Source organism: Penicillium hordei (genome assembly GCF_028827395.1).
Source record: "Penicillium hordei strain IBT 12815 chromosome Unknown utg000004l_segment0_segment0, whole genome shotgun sequence".
Lineage (NCBI taxonomy): Eukaryota > Fungi > Ascomycota > Eurotiomycetes > Eurotiales > Aspergillaceae > Penicillium > Penicillium hordei.
The window spans coordinates 3,569,898-3,592,698 of NW_026623145.1; the positions used below are offsets into that span (position 1 = coordinate 3,569,898).

General features: G+C 46.0%; 7 protein-coding genes across 7 annotated transcripts; 2 read left to right on the forward strand and 5 right to left on the reverse strand.

Annotated features, from left to right (window-relative positions):
- Positions 1 to 1,561: 1,561 nt before the first annotated feature.
- N7537_008523 (M3 family metallopeptidase) lies at positions 1,562 to 3,876 on the forward strand (the record flags this gene model as incomplete). The annotated part of the gene is made up of 3 exons (XM_056899578.1): positions 1,562 to 2,857; positions 2,954 to 3,606; positions 3,672 to 3,876. 3 exons carry the CDS (start codon positions 1,562 to 1,564, stop codon positions 3,874 to 3,876), a joined length of 2,154 nt encoding a protein of 717 aa, XP_056751654.1.
- Positions 3,877 to 5,026: 1,150 nt separating this feature from the next.
- On the reverse strand, positions 5,027 to 8,545 carry N7537_008524 (tetratricopeptide repeat protein; the record flags this gene model as incomplete). Its single annotated transcript, XM_056899579.1, has 3 exons — positions 5,027 to 7,896; positions 7,960 to 8,243; positions 8,373 to 8,545. The coding sequence occupies 3 exons, from the start codon at positions 8,543 to 8,545 to the stop codon at positions 5,027 to 5,029; spliced, it is 3,327 nt and encodes a 1,108-aa protein (XP_056751655.1).
- Positions 8,546 to 13,814: 5,269 nt separating this feature from the next.
- Positions 13,815 to 15,247, forward strand: N7537_008525 (cyclin-dependent kinase; the record flags this gene model as incomplete). Its single annotated transcript, XM_056899580.1, has 5 exons — positions 13,815 to 13,941; positions 14,056 to 14,118; positions 14,192 to 14,694; positions 14,758 to 14,921; positions 14,986 to 15,247. Coding segments are annotated over 5 exons (1,119 nt in total), but the record flags the coding sequence as incomplete, so codon positions are not given.
- Positions 15,248 to 15,835: 588 nt separating this feature from the next.
- N7537_008526 (uncharacterized protein) lies at positions 15,836 to 16,126 on the reverse strand (the record flags this gene model as incomplete). Its single annotated transcript, XM_056899581.1, has 1 exon — positions 15,836 to 16,126. The coding sequence occupies one exon, from the start codon at positions 16,124 to 16,126 to the stop codon at positions 15,836 to 15,838; it is 291 nt and encodes a 96-aa protein (XP_056751657.1).
- A 147-nt stretch (positions 16,127 to 16,273) lies between these two features.
- N7537_008527 (uncharacterized protein) lies at positions 16,274 to 17,188 on the reverse strand (the record flags this gene model as incomplete). The annotated part of the gene is made up of 2 exons (XM_056899582.1): positions 16,274 to 16,512; positions 16,576 to 17,188. 2 exons carry the CDS (start codon positions 17,186 to 17,188, stop codon positions 16,274 to 16,276), a joined length of 852 nt encoding a protein of 283 aa, XP_056751658.1.
- A 382-nt stretch (positions 17,189 to 17,570) lies between these two features.
- On the reverse strand, positions 17,571 to 18,496 carry N7537_008528 (CDP-alcohol phosphatidyltransferase family protein; the record flags this gene model as incomplete). The annotated part of the gene is made up of 5 exons (XM_056899583.1): positions 17,571 to 18,026; positions 18,075 to 18,229; positions 18,299 to 18,310; positions 18,365 to 18,402; positions 18,459 to 18,496. The coding sequence occupies 5 exons, from the start codon at positions 18,494 to 18,496 to the stop codon at positions 17,571 to 17,573; spliced, it is 699 nt and encodes a 232-aa protein (XP_056751659.1).
- An 892-nt stretch (positions 18,497 to 19,388) lies between these two features.
- N7537_008529 (putative GDP-D-mannose dehydratase) lies at positions 19,389 to 20,806 on the reverse strand (the record flags this gene model as incomplete). The annotated part of the gene is made up of 5 exons (XM_056899584.1): positions 19,389 to 19,749; positions 19,802 to 20,048; positions 20,114 to 20,300; positions 20,354 to 20,700; positions 20,755 to 20,806. The coding sequence occupies 5 exons, from the start codon at positions 20,804 to 20,806 to the stop codon at positions 19,389 to 19,391; spliced, it is 1,194 nt and encodes a 397-aa protein (XP_056751660.1).
- Between the last annotated feature and the right edge of the window lie 1,995 nt (positions 20,807 to 22,801).

A 22,801-nucleotide genomic window follows, 5' to 3' on the forward strand; every position in this document is an offset into this window, starting at 1 on the left:
ATATACTAGAGCACGTCGAGCACCGTCTAGAAATCTTGCGGACAAAGATCATGTGTGAGGCGGACACTACGCTATACTCAGCAGATCATGATCCTGCACGGGAGGTAGTAGTTGATCGTAGGTCTATACGGAATTACCGGAAATTTTCCAAGATAGTCGAATGGGCCAATGAGTCTCTAAAAAAGATCCATTAGATGAGATGTAAATCGACTCTTTAGGACACCGAAATCCCCACCAAGCAATTCATATGTAGAATAACCCCTGGGACAGCAAAAATTCCATTTTTTGAGTGTCCCGACAAGGGATCTAAATGCCTAGGACAATGGGTGAAGTTGACAGAGACTTTGTAGAAACATCGATGACACCGGCTGGAAGATGGTTGAAAACCAAACATGGCTATCAAATTTAGCAACTTATAGGGAGACAGAGAACCCCACATTGATTCTCGCTCTGCTGTTGGCGGGCCGTGGTAAATCGACCTAGGAACATGTTGGTCGTGAAAGTTCACCCATTTGTACTCGACGGACTCCATTGCCGCAGTTGAGAAAAGTTTATCAGAGCCGAATCACATACCAGTTGTTTTAGCCTCAAGTCCAACTCACAGAATGGGAAAATAATTACAACACATGCAGCTGCTGTGGGTAACTGTAGCAACATAACCCCCAAGGACACAATAGAGGCCCCGAAAGATAACACAGACAGCATCGAAATGTATACCCCCGGGCCTGGGTGATGTTCCTGCCCTTGCCACTTCGTATTTCTGCTCGAATAGCATGATCTTTGTTTGGTGGCCATGAAGTTTGCACGTAAGGTGAAGACAACAAGCTCCGGAATTCTGAAAAAGGCACTTCGCATACTGATATTTCCTCTTTTCCGTAACCACAGCTTTGCGCGTGTAATGCTGCTAGTTAAATACAGATTGGAGACAATGCATACAGAGCGATGTAACATCTCCCTACATCCGAGACTTGAAACCGCCACATTAATACGACAATCTCGGATACAGATGAACCTAAAGTTAGGGAGAATTATAATCAGCACGCTATTGCATAACAGGTGCGTTATCACACAGTGATTGCAGGGGCCTACGAAAGGGTATTTTGCAGCTAGTAACAATACTCGGGACTTGGCCTAGTGGTATTATATCCCATTTGGCACTGACTATTCTCTTGATCTAAGGCCTGCTATCTTTAGCGAATGAGGTCCCTGCACCTTGCGAAGCAAGGAAAACTGAGAGGGGTTTAGCATAGAGGCAAGGCACTTTACCTATCCGTCTGTGTAGACGGTCCAAATAGAAAGCTGCTTGGCCATTTACCAGGTACATCGTAATATTGCTTTAGTCATAATTTCAAATACAAAACTAAGCCCAATACAATTAGTAGGCGGCCCAAATAGCAAATTCCGGAGTGAGATAGGCTGTCCACCGCACGTAGCAGCCCGAACTAGTACTCAACCCTTGGGTTCCTTCAATACCTCAAATACATCTCGCGAAATTACTCTTTCTCCTTCTCCCACTAATAATATCTTCAATTTTAAAAGCTCAAGAAGGCTTCACTCGACCATGAAGACCCCAACGGAACACACTGTGACACAAGAACCCCCTATCTTCGACTTAACTCCACAGTCATTGAAAGAAGAGGCACTGAAAATCACCAATACCACCACCTCAATCTGGGATTTGGTGGTAGCCGGAGTCCAAATTGCCGACGCCTCTTTTGAAAACGCGATCTGGCCCATCATCCAGGACGAAAACGTCAAGTTTGAGAAGCAACGCCTCCTACTTTTCTATGCATCAACCTATCCAGCCAAAGACGTGCGAGATGCATCAAACGATGTTTCCAACATGCTGACTGATGCTGAAGTCGAACTATTCTCCCGACGAGACATGTTCCTCCTGGTTGACAGCGTAGTAACCAAAGCAAAGCACCGGGAATGCGCCCAGGATGAAGAGTCCAATCATTATCTGCAGAAGCTTCACCGACGCTTCCTTCAAATTGGATGCGGTATTGCCGACGATGTCCTCAGGAACGATTTCAAAGCAAAGATGAAGAGATTGAATCATCTTGAGAGAGATTGCAACAGGAATCTGCATGAGGAGACCACGGGCCTCTGGCTCACTCCGAATGAGCTAGAGGGCCTGCCCAATGCTATTTTAGATCGACTCAAAGAGGGCGAGGGCAGCCAAGCTGGTCAACTGTGGCTCCCCACAAAGACACCTTTTAGCGCCCCGGCCATGAAGAACGTGAAGAAGGAGTCGACAAGGAAGAAGATTTATTATGCTGTTGAAAACAGGATGGCAGGCAACGTCCCTCTCTTCCAAGAACTTGTTCTTCTCCGCGATGAGACAGCCAGGATGCTTGGGTATCCAAACCATTTCGCGCGGAAAACGAGCGACAAGATGGTTCAAGGCCCTCAAATGGTGGCTGATCTGCTGTCAGAGATTCGTGAGGCTGTGGCTCCTCTGGCTACGAGCGATGCGGAGGAGCTTCTCCAGCTCAAGCAGCAGGAGAAAGCCGCCTTCGTAGAATCCACAAACAAGGTCTTTCACTGGGACATCCCGTATTTCACCCAACGTCGTATTGAGCAGACCGAGACGCAGGAGTTAGTATTGTCCGAATACTTCGAACTCCAGATGACGCTTCAAAAACTGCTTCAGATGTTTCGACATCTCCTCGGAGCAGAACTCCGAATAGTTGATACTCCGCACTACCAGGGTCTCACTTGGCACGAAGATGTACAGATGTATACGGCTTGGAAAGTTGATGGCGAGACTGACAAATTCCTCGGTTACGCCTATCTGGATCTTTTCCCTCGGGAGGGGAAGTACAGCCATTCCGGACACTATGCATTGCAGTTTGTACGCATTTCATCTTAGGCCATATTCCAAGTTCTGCTTAATTGTCATTTTCTTTGCATCTTCAAGATATGAAACAAGGACTAATTGCTACAATAGGGCTACCAACGGCCTGATGGAAGTCGTTTCTACCCATCCTCAGCCTTGGTCATGAACTACGTTAAATCATTGCCCGATCAACCAACTCTTCTTAGCTTGGACGATGTTCGAAAATTGTTTCACGAACTTGGACACTTATTCCATGCCCTATTCACAAGGATCAAGTATGCAGGACTCTGCCCAGTGGATCGTGACTTTGTTGAAGCCCCAAGCAAGATGTTGGAGCAATTCTTCTGGGTAGAGCGCCATATCAAAGACATCTCCTATCATTATTCATATATTAGTCCATCAATGATGTCTGTTTGGAGGACTAGCAATGGAAAATACTCCGACCTACAGCCCCTGAAGCCACCGCCCGTTCAACTCGATGATACCCAAGCGGCAGCTCTATCCCGAAGAAACAAAAATGGAAATGTCCGAGCCCAGCTGAATAACTTATTCTTCGCCACATACGATATGATTATCCATAGCCCGGCTTCGAGGGAAGAGTTGCTGCGGACTAATCTCACGGAGCTGTTCAACAAGACGCGCTCGAATATCTCCGGTACTCATGGAGGAGAGGCACTAGGGGAGGGATGGGAATGGGGCCATGGCCAGACAGTTTTCCGAAACGTGATTAACAGGTATGATGCTGGATACTACAGCTACCTATTGTAAGTCTCTACTGCGTGCTTTTTCCCCACATATTTCAACTTCAGAAAACTGACAACATGCTCAGAGGCACGGTACTTGCTTTTGATATTTTTGAGACTGGATTTCGCCAGGATACAATGAGCAAAGAGGCTGGGCGACGATATCGTGACATGATTCTCCGTGTAGGCGGGAGCCAGTCCGAGATGAAGACTTTGAGAGATTATCTAGGCCGTGAGCCGACTACGAGACCCTATCTTGAGTGGCTAGGAGCTAGACCTCGGCACACATAACCATCGGGTCGATTTAACGCATATGCGGGCTACTATTGATCCAAACCAAGGGAGATCACCTGGTCCTTCAAGCATAGCTATTATTTATATCTCTAAATAACAACCTAGCTTTGAGGGACAGTTCCGGAAAATGATTTTACACATTGAAACCTAGAGCTTAAAGCTTAGACCCATATATACATGGAGTGTATCAAACTACGAATATCATAACTTCACAGAAAAGAAGAAAAGAAGACAAGAAGACAGATGAGAGTACTTGCCAACTCCGAGACGGTACAGGGCACCTTTCCAATTGAGCCGCTCCCCCTTAGGCTTAGCTCAGACTCAGTGAGCGGACCAGAACGCTCAGGGACGAGCTGTTGTACTCAGTGAGCAAAAACGTCAAGGCCTGAGCACTAAAATGGAAACGAAATGCCAAGAAGTGACAGCGGAAATCAAGTACCTAGGGAGGTTGGTCAGTAGGTTTGAGTTGTATCACGATTGAATTGTAGGTTTGAGGGACTTTGCAGATAATCGTCAATTCTCGAAATATTGTAATTTTTTCATGTTCCTGTTTCCGAAAGCTGACTCTTATAGCTTTTTAGGGTAGGTTGAGCTATTTAAAACGGACCTACACCCATCCCTAGAACTCAACTTTTGGCCTACGAGCGCAACGGACCTATATCCTTTTTAACCCCAATTTTCTTCTATCCCGAATCCCCTCCTTCGAAATGTCCCTGAGTCCGAAATCCGACATATTCACTTATGTTGATTTTGACCTGCAAGCTCTGTGCCGTTAAGCAAGCACGCTGCGAGAGGGTGTTTCATGTGTTTGTGACCCGGATCAACGTCCTGCCTCGGGAAATTTAACTGAAATATCTTCATTTCATTTGAGAATGGGGTACGATGGGTTGGCCTAGACGAGCTGATAGTCCAGGACTTGGCAAGTGAACACTCTAAACCAAGTAAAATCTCGTCTCTAATCAATACTAAGCTCGGGGCTGAGGGACAAATCATGTCCATGTTACGAATATTCGCAATATTTAAACTTGCGAGTTAGAGTAGCCGTTGTTTTGCTCTGATTTGATCTTATTTGTTGTTACAACGATATTCAAAAGGGAAATATGCTTCAGGGAAAAATGGAATATAACAAAAACATAATCAAATCACATCACATCCAAGATCTCTCGATACTGGCCATGTATTCCTTAACCGACAGCGATTGGTTACCTCGGCGAAGTTGATATGTGCCAGGGACACCCGGTGGTGGTGGAATGCTTAGCCATTCATGGCTACTATCACAGGCATAGCTTTCTGCATCCCCCGTTTTAAGACCTTCGAGACATTGTTCGCAAATATCTGCATTGCACCGGCGGCAGATGTTGCAATTGACAAAATTTCCCCACGATTGAAGGCAGATATGACAGTACCACACGCGATCTTCGACAACTAACGGCCAGGGTGACGCCATACGTTCCTCGGCCGAAGCGGAAGTGCCATCGCGAATAGTAAAAGGGCTATGGACGAGCTGGAGAACCGTGATAGCATCTTCATCATCGCCAATCATAGCAAAAAGATGCCCAAGGACACGCCATGCGCTCATAACATCATCCTCAATATATTTATCACGATAAGATATAGCCTGGATCACGTATGGTCTGAAGTAATTCCTGGCCTCCTGTTCGCGTCCATTGAGTTTATGCCATACGCCTATATAAATGCCCGTTTGGCCATCGAAGAGAATTTGATCAGTTGACAAGGATTTAATTTCATTGTCACAGAATTTCTCGAGCTCCTGTACGATAAGAGCTTGCGAATCCTCGGTTTCTCTTAGAGCGTTAGTTAGGAGCCGGTATGCGTAAGCAGTAGCAGCACGATTCCTTGCTCTGCAAAATCTTTCGTACTGGAGCGAGCCGGGCACCCTATGTTGGGCTATGATGCTCTTCCAAATTAGAATAGCTTTCTCTTCCTCGCCTAAGAAGTTGCAATATAGGCAAGCTAGCGACTCCTTGAAACACATGGCCTTGATATCCTGCTTTTTCGTGCTTTTATCCGCGATCGCACCCTGGTACTTGCACTCCAGCCATTGTAGGTTGTTACATCGTTTTGCTGAAACAGCAAATATCAAGGGAAGCTGGGTGTTGTCCCAAATGTGCCAATTCTGGGAATTGTGCTCGAAAACCCAAAATAAACAGTTGTCCCAGTCATACCAGGTTTTCAATTCGATTTTCTGGAGTAGCTGTATGATCCTTTCATGTGGCGAGTGTTGCGATGCAATGAGAACACGAATAACAAGCGACACGGCGTCGTCAATGTAAACCATATCGAAAAGCTCGATGGATGCCATGAACCAGTGAGTGGCGTTTGAGTAATCTCCCAACTGAATATAAAGTGAGCCCAGCTCATTGCGGACCTTAGATAATCGGCCTTGAGCCTCCGCTTTCTCAAGTTCAGCAATTTCATCGTCGTTGTTATTCTCCGCCAGTAGCTGTGTGTATTGCGCTTCACACTCTCTCCATAACTGGACGGAATCATCCAACTGACCCTGATTCCAATAGACCTTGGCAAGATCCCTCTTGACGTCCCATGTTGGCTCGAGTGCCAATGCATGATTCAAGTGCTCGATGGCCGCATCGAAATGCCCTAGAGAACTGAGACAAGCCCCGACATTGTGATGCCAGCGCGCGTTTTCTTCAAATTTTGCCCACCTAGCAACGTTCAGGACAGCTTCCACAGGATCAAGGGGTGTTATCAAGTCAGGATTGTCTCCGCCAAGAACAATAACAACAGCACAAACCGTGACCATGCAGAAATCTGGATCCCAGGAGTCGACGAGCCACCTGCTAGCCACTTCACGACCTAGGGGTACGAATAGTTGAGCAGGTTCTTGAATACAGACACGTATCCACTCCCGCATATCAATGTTGTCGACGGTATTGCCACCGTCTTGGGCGGCGAAAAGCGAGACAATCAAGTCAATAGTGTGACGATCAATAAACTCGATAAGAGGATCTGGAGCAGCGTTGGTGTGAAACATTTCCAGATTCGCACACTTGAAGATCTGGCAAAGTAAGACAATTGTTTCTTCCTTTTGCTGTTGATCAATTTTGTCTGAATATTTGCAAACATGCTCCAGTTGGTTCACCCACTCGTCAAGGGCGTAGTTACGCACATGGGACCCGCAGGGGCCATGACCATAAGCTATTTCCGATAGACAAACATTCAACGTATTCACGCTCGCCTGCACGAAATCAACGCCAATAGGTGTTGAGTCATCTCCTGCAGATACCTTTCCATAGCCTGGGTTGCGAAGGTAGTCTCGGATTGAAGCGTGGCAGAAGACGACTGTGGTTGTATACGTGTTGGAATTGAATTCATGCTCCTGCTCGCTGGAAGAGTCATCGTTCTCAGCCGACCCGTCATTTTCAGGTTGAGTAAAGGCCTTTCTTCCCTCCCCGGCTAAATCTGCTGTCGTCAAACCGTCGTCCCGATTGAGCACAAACAGCGAAGCATACTGTGTACGCAAAGCGTCCTCCAACCCTAGTTTACCATCGTTGGATTTCGACCCAACTCTTAATATCTCATCTAGCTCGCACAATTTCACGGGGCTATCTGCACATGCCACCCATGCAAGAATCGTATTGAGGTCAGTTGCCTCCTCCTCGTTCAGCCTAGTACTAAATGTCTCTAGGACATGTTTAAGCATTGCATCGAGGCCTTTGGGGGCCATATGAAGACTTTCAAGCATGCTGCTAGCCCTTGTCCTCCCATTAAGCTCTGTCAACATCAGGTCGGCCCAGAGGAACATGCCCTCTGCCTTGTCTATTAAAGTCTTTTCAATTGTCACGCGCTGTGGCTTCGTAACCCGGCTTATTGCCCGGGACTTGCGGATGGCTTTTCGAACATAGGTTGTGATATCCCCGATGTTTTTGTTGGCGTTGACATGGATGGTTGGAACATATTGGTCTAGAGCTTCCATCAGGTCGTCGTATATTTCTGGTCTCCCAAGGAGAACAATTTTGATGCGACACTTGACGGGATCTAATTAAGTCGATCTATTAGCATCTCTTCCCCACTGACACAACTTGGTGCACTAGTACTCACCGTGCACGAAGTCCGAGGTTAGCCTTAGAAACTCCTGATAGTCCTCTTTAAATGCTTCATCTATACCATCAAGGACAATTATCACCTTACTATCAATGTCTTCGAGTGTATTGTGATAATAATCCATGAACAAAACCCTCCATGCTGCCTGGATGGATTTAATGTCGTCGGGGGAATGGCAGCGCGTATGGACATAATCCCTGTAGGAAGGGTCGTTCTGATAGACTTGAAACGAAATATCCCGCAACGCACGGTGGAACTTCATTGTCTCGGGATCGATATGCCTGAAAAAAAAGTACCCAACTGAAGTATGATTTCTCTGAGTGGCGCATTGAGGAAAGAGCTCTTGCAAATAAGAGATTACGTTCTGCGCGATAAAGCTCTTACCACATCCTGGACTACCAGATACCCACAGCAACGGGTTATCATCCTTTTCAACCCATGCCTGGAATACCAACTCATTCCTGATCCAGTCTCCAGTGCCCGATACCCGTCGCTTGCCGATATTTTGATACATGTCGAGGGGATAGACAGAGGGTTGCAGAACTTCCTTGATGCGCTCAAGGTTTCTTGGGGAAGGAGCCATCCAGTGGGCTGGTTTCTTCCTGGAATTACTCGCATCACTAGACGCAGGAAGCAGGTCAAGAAGCGCCTTTGTGTAAGCCACTGCTGTAAGCGCTGCGTATCCTTGCCATTGTTTGCTTTTATGCGAGTCACAATAGTCGCAGATTCCTCGGATAACAAGACACGACAGCTGATCCATCAGGCCGGCGGCTTCCATTTCGAAACAGAGGATGTCCATTTCCTGTGCTAGAGCATCTCTTCTCTTGGGGTCTTTCATAACCTGATTCCCAGAAGCAATCAGACCGTAATGGATGTATGGCTTATTAGAGTCTCGCGGCTCACGAACGTCCAACTGATTCTGGTCGCATGCTGAACAGTCCGTATCTTCACTTTTAACATGGTGATAGCTTGGCTTGAATAGCCAGTCGTTCTCTGGCCGTGAAAATTGATCTCGAACTTTCTTGTCTTTTTGGAGTATATCTGATATCGTTTTCTCAATCAGAGTATCTTTGACCAAATCATCACTCCGCATTTGTGATATCGCCGTGAGCAAATATCGAGGCGGCTTGTTGAGTGACCCAGTTTGCTGAAAAGATCCATTGGAGAGTGTCTTTCCATAGTCATACTGGATGACGCCCCCAAAGGTCGAAGCAGAAGTTGGCATACTGACAACTACATCTCCAAGGCGAATATCATTTTTTTTACTGGGCACACCACCTCCGATGCCTACCATAAGTCCAAATCGGAGAGAAGGGAACGTCGATAGCATTTGGTCAAGCACAATCGCCGCAGATGTAGTTCCATAAACACCCGAGGGCAGACAGGCAATAACAACATGGTGGCCACTAACAGTCCCAAGTGTATAGACGTTGTGGTCGGTTTGTGGCTGGAATAATGGAGGATGGACTTTCTCCAACATGAGCTTTGCCGCTGCCATTTCTAGTGGCAAGGCGCAGATCCATGCTATTGTGTAATAATCATGTGTAAAGGCCATTTTAGGGCTTCGTAGATGAACTCACAAATAGATTGACCAGCATCCTGCACCTGATAATGATGTTGGGAAATAGAGGGGCAGCGATCACGTGTCTAACACCATCCCTGTTATCCAATACTGCGAGCTGATTTCAAGACTGTAATTTTTAATTATTTGTCAAAAATGAAGGATTACATACATAGGGTTGTTCATAGATGATTTACCCAAAATCCCATGTGACCATTGAACTGGTGGAATCACACAAAAGTGCATATTATTATTTGTCAACCTGTTGAAATTCACTGAATTCACCGTTGCCAAACTGCAGTTTATGTATTTGGTAAGCGAGTGGCTACCTGCCTAGCTCAAATTTGGGTTCCCGAGGCACGGGCCGTTGCGGCCAAAGGTCCCCCAGGTGAGGTACCAAGTCCGAATACATGGTAGAAATAAAACCAGGTATTAAACCGGAAACATTATATGACATTGGGTACCAGGCATACCATACAAAAGTGTATATTACAGTTAGTCATCGAGGTCCACACAGATTGTTGAAATAGCGGGTTTTGTCATTTTAGTTAGAGTCTTCAACATTGGTCATCTATACCATACATTGTTCGTACACCAGCTTTCTGTCAGATGTTTCTGACTGGTGGCATATTATATAATCATAGGGGACTCTTGCATGCCTTGAAAGCCATCATCTTGTAGCGCCTCCTAGCTTCCGGGCGCATCTATCGGATATCATGTCTATGCTAAGCGATGAAGATCTCGGTTCTGAATTCGCGTCTCAACAAAACCCAGGGTTCATTATGGAGTCATCGCGTCGGGTAACCAAGTCATGAAAGATGCCTGTACCCGAGATAAGCAAAGGACCTCGGGATTATTTATTTCGAGATGGAAGCCGCTGGACTTATGAACCATTTTCCTTGCCTGGTGACCAGGGGTATTTGTGACTATGCCGATTCACACAAGAATAAGCAGTGGCAAGGCTATGCTGCTCTAGCAGCAGCAGTGTATAGCAAGGAGTTGCTTTCAGCGATCCCTTCCACGCACGAAGAATCTTCTCTCCAGCTAAATTTGGTGTGAGCGCTCGTGGTTAGTGTCTCTAAGCCTTCAATCGTAATATGTATTTACTCACATCTACGCAAGACAAATTTTCCGTCTGATTTGGTTCCATCGACATAACCATCCTTTGTCGGCAGAGAACAGGAATTAACTCAGATCCATATCAAGCTCCAACCTCAAAGCTCCGGCAAAACCATTATTCTACATGGCTTAGGAGGCATCGGAAAAACCCAGCTCTCGCTCGCACACCCAATGCGTCATACCGAAATTTGTTCAGCGATATTTTGGTTTGATGCTACAAATGAAGTAAGCATAGCCGCAGACTTTCTGAGGATGGCAAAGCGGATTTTGCTTAACCATCCGCATTTGGTTGATTTAAAAAAGATCATACGCGATATCGATACTGCTCCCACCAGTGTCGTGGAATGGGCTAATACATGGTTGAGTGATCGAGGGAACGATGATTGGCCGCTCATATACGATAATTATGAGCCGGTTCCAGGGTTTACGATGGACCCATGGCTGCCAGATGTGCGACAGGGTCATACAATAATTACTACCAGGATACCTGGGCTTGACCTTGGGGGATCTATTCCTGTTACGAAGATTGAGAACATGAAGCATAACGGGAGATCCTGTGCCATACATCGGGCCGCCAAGATTTGACCCTAGGTGAGCCTTTCAATCATGCTACAATTGTGTCTTGGTTTTGCATACTGAATATTTGAAGATCCCGACTTGGATAAGTTGGTTACTGAGTTAGATGGATTGCCATTCACCTTGGCAATTGCAGGTCAATACCTCCGCCATACGGCTATGAGCTGTCGTGACTATATGAAACTGCGCAATGATCATCGGTCGTTTGTTAATGAGAGTTCGAGTCGATCGCTTCCTTTTAAGGACCATGACCCGCTAGAGCTGACTTGGAGCCTTTCTCTTTACCAACTGCAGAAAAAGGACTGGATGGCTCAGTTTTATCTTTCCGTATGGGCTGCTCTTGACAGCCAAGACGTGTGGTTCGAACTTATTGAGAACGCCAATCATTTTCCGTCACGTGGAGCGGAGGTTGGGAACCGAGCTTCCTTTCATGGCGCGATGAAGCTACTTTGCGAATACGGGTTTGCTGAAATTGGACCAGTCGTGGGTGAGGTTACGCATGAGTCAAGAGGCTACACTTTGCATAGGTGTATCCATGGTTGGATGACGCGCATAATACTGGCTGGGGATTTTCGAGCCGATATACTGATATTTGCGTTTGTTCTTGTTAATATGCATTCCGCACGGTCGAGCGTTCGAAAGATAGCTGTCAATCATCGACTGCTTTCTCACGCCAGTCATCTACTACGCATCTCGACTAGCACCTTGGTGCCCGTGAAAGACGGATATCTTGTTGCCCAGCAACTCTTCAGACTGTCTGGCATTTTTCTGTTAAACAGATCTTGGCTTTCGTCACCGACTTTGACAGTGTGGCTCGACATATTCCAAATCAATCACCCAATAACTCCAAACTTGCTCAGACAAGAACAGTGTCACCGAGGAGTCATCGCCCTTTGTAAAGACATGGAAGGGAAAGAATTCAAAGATCTGCATCGCGACACTCTCCAGCTCCTTTCTGATGTCACCGAAGTTAGGGGAACCTGTAACAACATCAGGATAAAATGGCTGGAAAACCGTTCTTGTCGCATATTGTCCCATCCTAACCAGTATATTTGTCCCCGCTGCTTTCAAAACTTGCACGTTCATATTATTCCCTACCCTCTCATTCTTTTCTTGATACTTTCTTTCGTTTGTGATTTTGGACCTTTTACTCAAATTCAAGACCCCGATCGACCTCCGGATCTCGATTTTGCTCTCGCAGCTCAGCCTCATTCTAGCCTATGCAGGTGTCCCGCGCTGGAAGCACCGTTACAAAGCCTTCGGGCTGAGCCTAACATTGACGATCGTCGACCAGTTTTATAACTGGTACATCAGAGGCCCTAATCGGACCTGGATTGTTCACGCTATGACCATTTTCTGGAATTGTCCTCAGTTTTACGCTATTGAACGATTTGGGACGTTCTATCTCTCAGCTCATCCCCTGCACATAGGACCTGAAGTAAGCCAGATTTTGTGGTTTTTCATCGTTGTCTTGGTGTTTGGGAATGCTTTTTGGATATTTGCCCTTACCGAAGTACCGTTAAACTGAGTCCATAACCAGATTCAGTTGTGAAAGTGGTCACTGTGGTGGGATTAGCACGCCGACCTTTCATTTGGATTAAATGTTGAGCTGCACGGGGAATAGAAAAGTCCCAGCAAATGTACTAGGCTATAAACACTGGCGATTGAATTCACCGATCTCGCCCTAATGGGCATAGTCCCTTGTCAAAATCGGAACATCACTACCATTGACACATAGGAGGCCCTATGTTGCAGTATCGATGTTTTGTGCTATTTGTCTTGGCCCTGTTGCCTTTTGGGCCTCTTGGAATCTCATAGTCGTTCTGCGCCAGCTCACCCTGTGGATAGAACAATTAGACAAGTCTTTCATTCTATTAACAATACCTATAGAATCCTGCATGATCACATACTACCATGATTTCATAATCAATAATACGGATAGATCTGATGAAAAATTACCATCAATCAGAGTGTTGTTGTTCACATATCCACTCGTCCCAAGGTAACATGTATGGAACCTTTAAATTTCTATGGCGTAGAATAGTTATGTCCAGAAACAAGATCTATCCCCTCTGATCTGCTGGCTACCATAAAAGCTTGAAGCCCCATATTCAAAGAACATCCTCGGTGGCCTAGTTATCGCCTCCGTGCATGTAATATGTCATATTCGGTCTCCTCGTGGGGGTCCTCGGTGTTCTCATCCAAGTTCTGGCCATTCATAAATTCCATAATCAGTTGCCTGGTCCAAGAAGCTCTTTCACGAATTCTAAAGGGAAGAACTTCTCCCTTCTATCTTTTAGTTATTTATAAGACAGCTTGCACGAAAATGAGGGAAATAGCAGTGGGGGAGGAAATACGATAGTTGAGGGACAAAGAAAGGAAAGGGAAAGTGAAGAAAGCAATCGAAGCCCTAGCAACTAACTCCCATTTATAGCGAACAAAAAAACGAGAATTATCGAGGGGCGGGGGAAAATAAAGGCCATAGGGGAAATAACTGTGCAAATCGGCCTAATCTGGTTGTTTTTCTAATTGATTGTCGTTTCGGCTAAAATAAATGGATCTCAATACTATACAAGATTCTACTTGTATGTTCAGCTCGCAAGTAAATTACATAACCAAAAACTATGTGCCGTTCCGCAGATACTGTAGCGCACTCACCATAGCAACACCCCGTAGATATTGCAGTTCATTCACCATAGCAACATGCGGAATAAGTATTACTGGTATGTGGGTTTATAAACTTTTTTCCTGCTTTCTCACTGCTTACTTTCTTCTATTCCTCCTGGATCCCTTCTGTTACCTTGGATATTTCCACTTTTCCGTTGAATAAGATTGAGAGAACCCACGAAGTGCCACTTTCACCATGGAGAATTATCAGAAAATTGAGAAAGTTGGCGAAGGTGACATTTTTGCCGTGTCTGTTTGGCATGGTTACCACTGAACTCTAGCTAACGCACATCTTGTTTACCACAGGAGCATACGGTGTCGTCTACAAGGCTCGAGAGCTGAACTATCCTAACCGCATCGTTGCTCTAAAGAAAGTCCGACTCGATGACGAAGACGAGGGTGTCCCTAGTACATCCATCCGAGAGATCTCTCTTCTCAAAGAAATGAAGGACGAGAATGTCGTTCAGTTGCTGAATATTGTACATGTCGATAGTCACAACCTCTATCTCGTCATGGAGTTCTTAGACTTGGATCTGAAGAGATATATGGACGCCCTGCCTGTCAGCGAAGGTGGCCGTGGCAAGCCTCTACAGAATGCATCGATAATAAACCTCGGTTTAGACAAAGCAATGGTGAAAAAGTTCATGGCACAGCTGCTTGAGGGTGTTCGCTATTGTCACAGTCATCGTATTCTACATCGTGATCTAAAGCCGCAGAACTTGCTGATTGACCGGGATGGTAACTTGAAATTGGGTGACTTTGGACTGGCTCGGGCTTTTCTTGTTCCCTTGAGGAGGTATACACATGAGGTAAAACCCCTAGTCAAAGAAATCATTTCTAATCTTGAATATTAACATGGATTCCCTAATAAGGTTGTGACTCTATGGTATCGTGCCCCAGAAATCCTTCTTGGTAGTCCCTTGTACTCCACCGGCGTCGATATGTGGTCTGTGGGGGCTATCTTTGCTGAGATGTGCACACGCAAGCCTCTCTTCCCTGGTGACTCAGAGATTGACGAAATCTTCACGATTTTCCGGTAAAAGAATCTTGTTTTTTTCCATCTATATATTGAAAATGGAATTGACTTCTCCATTTTATAGCCTCCTTGGTACTCCTGACGAAGAGAGCTGGCCCGGTGTTACTACGTTACCTGACTACAAAGACACCTTCCCTAAATGGAAGCGTCCCAGCACCCCTCTAGTACCTGGCCTAGAGAGTGCTGGTTGCGAGCTACTAGAGGCTCTTCTCCAGTACGACCCCACGGAAAGGCTTTCTGCAAAGCAGGCTTGCCTCCATCATTACTTTCGCAAGGGAAGTTCATACTACTCTGGACGCGCGCCCACTGAAGCAGCAAAGAAATGATCAACAACACTGCGACCGTCATTACTTTTGAGGTCGCAAATATGATAGACGCTCCCTCAGAAAATAGTTGCCAAATAAGAAGCTTGATATAAATCGTCCCCACTGCTAATATGCCATGTTCCTTTTCTGAAGAATAAAACGGCTTTTCGTACCACCCCTCCGTGCCCAATGACTGTAAGCGTTGCCCGAAGGGTTGACACGAATCAAAGTCAATCAACATCGGTGATCCATACTTAACCATAATTTTATCCGGTTGATGTCGTTATGAGCTAGCCCTGAGGTGTATAGGTGCTCCACAGCTGACTTGAGAGATTCGAAAAAATTGACCTTGCAGAGTTGTTGGAAACCGGAGGTCGACACATACTGGTTCAGGTTCTGATCAAGTCACTCGAGAACGATCGACGTGATATAACAGCGTCTCGCACGACAGCCGTAAACACCGAATTATATTTTAGTGAGGCGATTATGAGATCCGCTCCATGACGATTGTCACATCAAGAACGGCCTTGGGGAGATGGGTTGTGCCTATCATATCCTCGTACCACTGTAGGCCTGGTAATTCATGTGGATTAAAGAAGCATCCAGACCTTATAGTGTAAGTGTCAAGTGCGCGTTGACAGGAATCTCTGGATAGATATTTTGATCCTGGAAGCGTCGCGGAGATGAATTGAATTGCCCGATGGTCATTTCGCCCTTATAATTTGATGTGTAGCAGAAGAAAATCTTTTCATCATCCATGAAATGGTAGAAAGTAGTGAATTTCAACTTTCCATCGCTCCACGACTCAACTATTGTCAAGTCTTGGAGTGATTTTACCAATGGGAGATCTTGATCGAACTCAATCTCGTCCTCGAGGCTGGTTGGGTCCACAAAACTCATAATGAAAGGCATAAATATAAGAGGTTATATCGTCTATAGCATTACTATACAGCACAGGAAAGAGCAGAGAATTGAATTCCATGATAATACCTTCCATCTTCTGATTGGGAGTTGTAGTTGGTGTCCTAGCCAACAAGCTATTGTATATCAATTCCCCAATATTTCTCCAAAGAGCTCAACGAGAGCTTTAGTACTTAGCCGACTGAGTCTTTCTTCATTCAGACAGTGGGTTTGGATCAAATCTCTCCGCAAGTTGGTCGAGTTGATGTCGGTAGGGTCGGGCCTCAAAAACTGTAAATAGTAGCCCTTCCTCTTCGGATAGCTGTCATCCACCCCGTTGCACGTCCACAGCACCACCTCTTTCTCCTCATTCACCGTGTCCCTCTCTACTACAAATCAGCCATCCATTACGCAAAAGGAAAAAAAGAGAACAGAACACAGGGACTTACCCTTCCCGTTATCATAACGAGACCACTCCCCAAAACCTTTCCACATCGCAGGCCGTCCATCGTCCCGAAAATGCTCGGCGACGTGTCTCGCCTTATTAGTAATCAACATTCTCGGTAGCTTGTACGGATAGTTGTCCAGCGGGTCATCCAGTTTCAAATTATCTGGCCCGACCAGATGTGCAAACGCCACCTTGAACCCGTCCGCCTGCGTCAGCTGCACCACCGTCTCCATAAACGGTTTCAACGGATACCAGGTACTACTCCACACCCAGACGCGATCCTTTGGGATATTTGGAATGGCGGCTAGAAGATCTGCACGGCGGCTTTGGCTGAGGAAGAAGTCCGGATGGCTGCTGGCGAGCTTATTGCGGAGGTGGAAATCCTCACTGGGGAGGATGAGCACCGCTGCAGCTCCGAGTTCGGGTCGGAGGCCGGAGAGAAGCACGTTCAGGTGACCCTTGTGAGGGGGATTAAACGATCCCCCGTATATGACGATCAGGTTCTCGTTGTCTGCTTGAAGGGTTACGTCCAGGTGTTGGATCTTGTTGAGATCCGAGTGGGAGGTCAGTCGGACGACCTTGAGTGATTGTTCGATGTAGTATTTTAGAGACATAGCTTGGGGAAATTGAGAAGCAGATCTGGCTTGCGATGCTTGGACGGGATGGGGGATTGTCATGCTTCTTAAAAGCAATTTTAGGTCATTAAACTACCATGCTCCCCGTTCGCTAGACGCCAAGAACATAAGCCCTATAGGACTCGGTCTGTTACATCGTGGCGGCTCGGTAATACCGAGCAAAATACTAGTTGGCCAACAAGACCACTGTCATACAGCGTAAAAACCCCTCCATCGGGACCTTGAGGCACATCAATACGATGTATCTGAAATAAATCCAAATCTCTCCATTCATTCTCGTATCCACCACTTCGTCCATTCCACGCGAATCCAGCATTCTTTTTTATTGGACTATTCTGCCAATTTCCGTCTCATTCCACTCTCAGAGGTCTAGCGGGGAAACGAACCAACAAGCACCAAAGATAACCACCGTGGAGGCGGGAACAGATAGTCCCCCATCGAGCTTTAACTTGAGCCTTTTGCTGACCATTCCAGCCCCGAGAACAATCAATGGAACAGTGGCAATATGAACCTCGCCCCATGTATCAGGGAATGAAACCCGCGAGGTCAGGTCTTCTGTGATGCTCAACCACTGCGCGACCGCCACAGCCGTCGAGATGATCAGAGCTGCGTACGGAGTTGGGAGACCCTCATGGTAGAGCGACTTCCCATAAACGTCCTTGGGTGTCAAGTGCGAAGAGATATTGAACCTGGCGAGTCGGGCGACACCACAGAGGACGAAGAAGGATAGGATCGCTTGATCTGCCGGGGTGCGGAGTCCAAGACTGTAGAGCATAAATACCGGAGCTAGGACAAACGAAATCTTGAGATTTTTAGTCTAGTACAATAGTAAAATAAAGGAGAGTGGCGTATGTGCTGTACATACGAGATCAGAGAAGCTGTCGAGTTGTTTTCCCATTTCGGAAGTTTCGTTACGCCATCTCGCTATCATTCCGTCGAAGCGGTCGAATTCATACCCCAGAAAAATCAGTACGTGAGCTGTGATGAAGGACTGGTGTGTGGATTTAAATATAGCGAGGACTATTAAATGTTGTTAACTCTGAGGTTGAGCAATGTTGTAGGCACTAGGCTCTCTTGTTTTGTTCTCACCTCCACAGAATGCTAAATTGGTTAGCAATCCAGGTTTTCAGAGTGTTTTTTGAACAAGATACGTACCATTTGACAAGGTCACATAATCGGCAACCTGAAGACGCCTATGGATCATTCAGTCATGTCGCAGGTAATTCAAGGAAGATAAATGTAAACATACCTCAGCATATCAAACTTAACCTCCTTAGCGACAGTCATTTTTTGTTCAACACAAAAATCTAGTATTGTGATGGAATAACCAAGTGCCCGTTCCCCCATTTATAGCTCATATTGGCGAGAATGCACACAAAAACCCTACCAGATTCAATATTATTATTTTTTTCTCGAGGGGCAAGCAATGGTCAGTACGACCGATGGATGGGGATTGTATGCGTATTTCATTCGTAATACATGTACCTGTATTCTCAGCGTATCGAGATCGAACGAGTATGTTATGCAAACGAGTATGAACAAACACCAACGGAGTCCGGTGCCCAGATCCATAGACCATGTAGCGGCGGTACGGAATATTTGCCCCGGTTTCAGGATCTTCCAAGGTTGGAAGTTAGTCTCCTGTACGGTCAGCCAGGTCTATAGTCCCGTTCTCTATACATAAATGGCCCATATGTTTTGGTCCCCACTGTGTTGCCAAGAACCTATAAGGGCTTGAAATACACGTAGGTATACGGAGTACTCCATACAAAGTACCTGCATAGTGCAGTGACTCTGCAAAAGTACTAACATCCCTTCTGTTGCCGTCTTTCCAATTAACCATACTGCCCATCACCACTTAGTTGTTGATTGTGGATATCTAACTGGCAGAATCTAGGGTGCTAACACTTTCGCGGAGTCAATACAACACAGCCCCACCAGCGTGGGTTCCACGGTTTTGGGTATGGGCCGAGGTCTAGATCTATGCATGGAGTTAACCTTGGAATAGGTACCTGGGTAGCGACATGGTGGATTCATTTTATCTGGTTTCAATCACAAATTTGAATCTGTTGTCCGGATCACCGCTACTAGGTAAAGTTCAATGTTCAAATGTTGTATGACGCACTAGTTAACAAGATTCATACGTGCCCAAGTGGGCAATAGTTCCAGTTTACATAACTTATGCAGTCAGTTGGACGGCGGTGTTCTGACCGTTATCATGAATATCACCGTTGCTCTCAATACCATAGATAGGAGCCTTGGGTGCCTCACTGCTCTCATCCACTAGCCAGTCTAGATCCAAGTATGTGTGTGCAAACATCTTGCCAGCCTTAACAGCTCTGATGTCTGAAAGAACCATCTCTCGCACCAGGTCATCGAAGGTGTACTTGGGCTGCCAGCCAAGAACCCTTCTGGCCTTTTCCGCCGAACCAAGCAAAGTTTCGTTTTCCAGAGTTCGATAGTACTTTGGATTCACTCGAACATGGACCTTGGAACTGACGGAGTCAGTACCAATTTCGTCGAGGCCCGTACCGGACCATCTGCACTATGTTAGGCAGGCCTTGGTTTAGGTCCTGAATAAACTCGACTCACTTGATTTTGACTCCGATGATCCCGAAAGCGGCTTCAACAAATTGCCTCACGCTGTATGCCTGACCGGAGGCAAGAACGTAGTCTCCCCCTTTGGGCTGTTGGAGAATAAGATGTGCGCCGTACATATAGTCTTTTGCATGACCCCAATCACGGACGGCATTGAGATTGCCTAGCTCGAAGCTTTCTAACAGTCCACAGGCAATCAACGCAACTTGGGTAGTGATTTTGCGCGTTACAAAAGTGGTACCTAAACTCAATGTTAGCCCCCAGCTCTGCCTTTTCCAGGTTGGAAGGGTGCCTGTATATACTAACCCCGTCGGGGAGACTCATGGTTGAAGAGAATCCCATTTGAAGCATGAAAGCCATACGCTTCCCGGAAATTAACAGTAGTCCAATACTGGAATTGTTTGGCTGTAGCATACGGCGACACAGGGTGGAAGGGTGTCTCTTCTGTCTGCGGTGCGGGCATGTCGGATCCGTACAGCTCCGATGTACCGGCCTAAAAAGGGCTCGGAATTAGCGTCCTTATGTCGCCACAGTGGTCCTACTTACGTTGTAGAATCGGGTGGTCTTGCCCAAACCAAGAACCCTCATAGCTTCAAGTAATCGCAGAGTTCCCATTGCATTGGTATCGCTCGTGGATAATGGCGTCTCGAATGAAACGCCGACATGAGACTGCGCCGCAAGATGGTATATCTCGTCGATATCCTGGATGCTGCCAAGTATCTGAATGAGCCTTCCCAGATCAGACATATCACCATAATGAAGGGTCACCCCCTCTCGCAGGGGGCGATTCAGAGTCTGCTGTCTCTGGGCGGAGGGCCGAACGAGACCGTGCACTTTGTATCCCTTTTCCAGAAGGAGCTCGCAAAGGTAGGAGCCATCTTGGCCACTGATGCCTGTTTGCACACAATCAGCATTGCATTATTATTAGATGGGTAAAGATTACGCACCCGTGATGACGGCCAGCTTGGGATTGGACTTCAACTTTTTGACAGCGGCCATTGTTGACTGTATAGGCGTCTAGGAGATCTTCACGTATAGAGAAAAGATGTGTAGGATGTAGGATAAAATATATTGGGTTGGTGCTCAACCTTGGAGGATAAGTGGATTTATTTAACGGGACATCGACCATGTACGGGAGTATCACTATGCCGTAAATGTCAACCAAACTCGAAGAGCCGTCTAGATCTCTACCCTGTCAAGGCCTCTCGGTGGTGGAAGTGGGACTCCCGCATATGCACATCAGGCGTGTATTGGGACCGTAGATATGGAATTCACTTATGATAATATGGGCTAGTTCAGGCTAATGCATATACGGAGTATCAGGAATCTAATTCTCGTTCATAGCCGTGTTAAGAGGGCAGTCTACCTTGGTAGTAGATCAATGATTCGCATCCACCCCCTATCCTCAGCTATTCGTGAAGGTCATTGCCGTCGGAGTCCGCGATCAACTACATATATCCCGCAGATACATCCATCTCACTCTTGTGAAATGCCATACTTCAGTGTACAGTTGCGTTTCATGAGTATTTACACCCCAATACTTCTACTGTTGACCGCCGTGCCTATACCACCCGCTTATTACTACTAGTATGAACCCCACATACGCAGCAGGGTTACAAGTGAGTGGATTAGAAGTTCTTCCAGTAGAAAATAAGTGGTTTCCGAAGCACTAGGGTGCAAATATCAAGAAACATGACTCACGCCTCCTAATCTAGCATATTGTCTTGTGAGGTATCATGGCATCACTGTATCGGGCAAACTATAGACCCTGAAGGTCATATTATGCCATCTTAGTTGAGATGATGCTAGATCCTACCGTTGCATTAGGTCTGCAGGTAAATATAATGTAACTCTTGATATGCGATTAATTTCTTTGCCAATTTTATCCTGACAAGGGTCCCTCCAAAATAAGTTGCTTAATCTTTGAACACAGGAAGTGGCAGGCTTGGCTGGTAAGGTCATGGTGCAATATCTTCTATCCCTTGAAAATTTTATGTTTATTCTCATATTACGCCATACATCTAGATATCTGGTTATCTAGGCCTTCTACTGAGCAGTTGCGTGATGGCGTATTTGACATACGTCTTTGCTAGACTTATCATGCCTGGGACTTACCAGGCTATGAATGACCCAATAATCATTTCGGAGACAATATATCCAAGCATATTGAAGCGAACTGGAGCAACCTGTCTTGATTTTGACCTTTGTCTTCTCATAAACAGTTTATTTGGACACACTTGTAGTTATGCAGTTAGTATATCTGCCCAATGTAGCTATAGTGTCTTTCGTACTTTATTTCACCACCATGATTAGCAACCTATTGAAAAAAAAAAGAATGAAAAAGAAAACGGTGATGAGCCATTAGAAGCAGAATTGACGACAGATGCATGGTTGTTCTCATCACCAGACACATGAATGTTACGGGATTTGCTTTGCTCCGACGGGTGTTTAACAAAAGTGCTCATGTATGGGCCAAGTCCTCGGCGGCAAGGATTCTATAGACCTTTTTTGGCAAAGTTATACTATACTAGTGTCGTTGGCGTATAGTGGCGTATATCGGCCGGGTTGGCAGGGTATATTGTTGGTGCCTACTACGTACTCGTACCGAATGAAAGCAACTCGCTGCATAAACAATGTTCTGGCCATAATCCGTAGATGCTCATATTCTTCGTTTTTCTTTTCATTTCTCTTAATATATAACTGTGGACCCTACCTACCAACCCCATTCTAGTAGATGGCCCGGATGTCACGTTTGCAAACTCGGAGCCGAGTGCATTGGTATTACATAAGTCTTGTTGGATAAAGGTCCACGCACGGAACATGTACATCTGTGTATGTTAGATCTTTTCATTTTGGGTGTTGCATTGAGAATGGGGTGCTCTTCTTCCTCATCCGATTCCTAAGGAAATGGTTTCATGTCACAACCTGGAAACCGGCCACAGAATGATTAAAATTGGCTATTGTGTCAGGAAGATAATTGAGACATCCTATTGT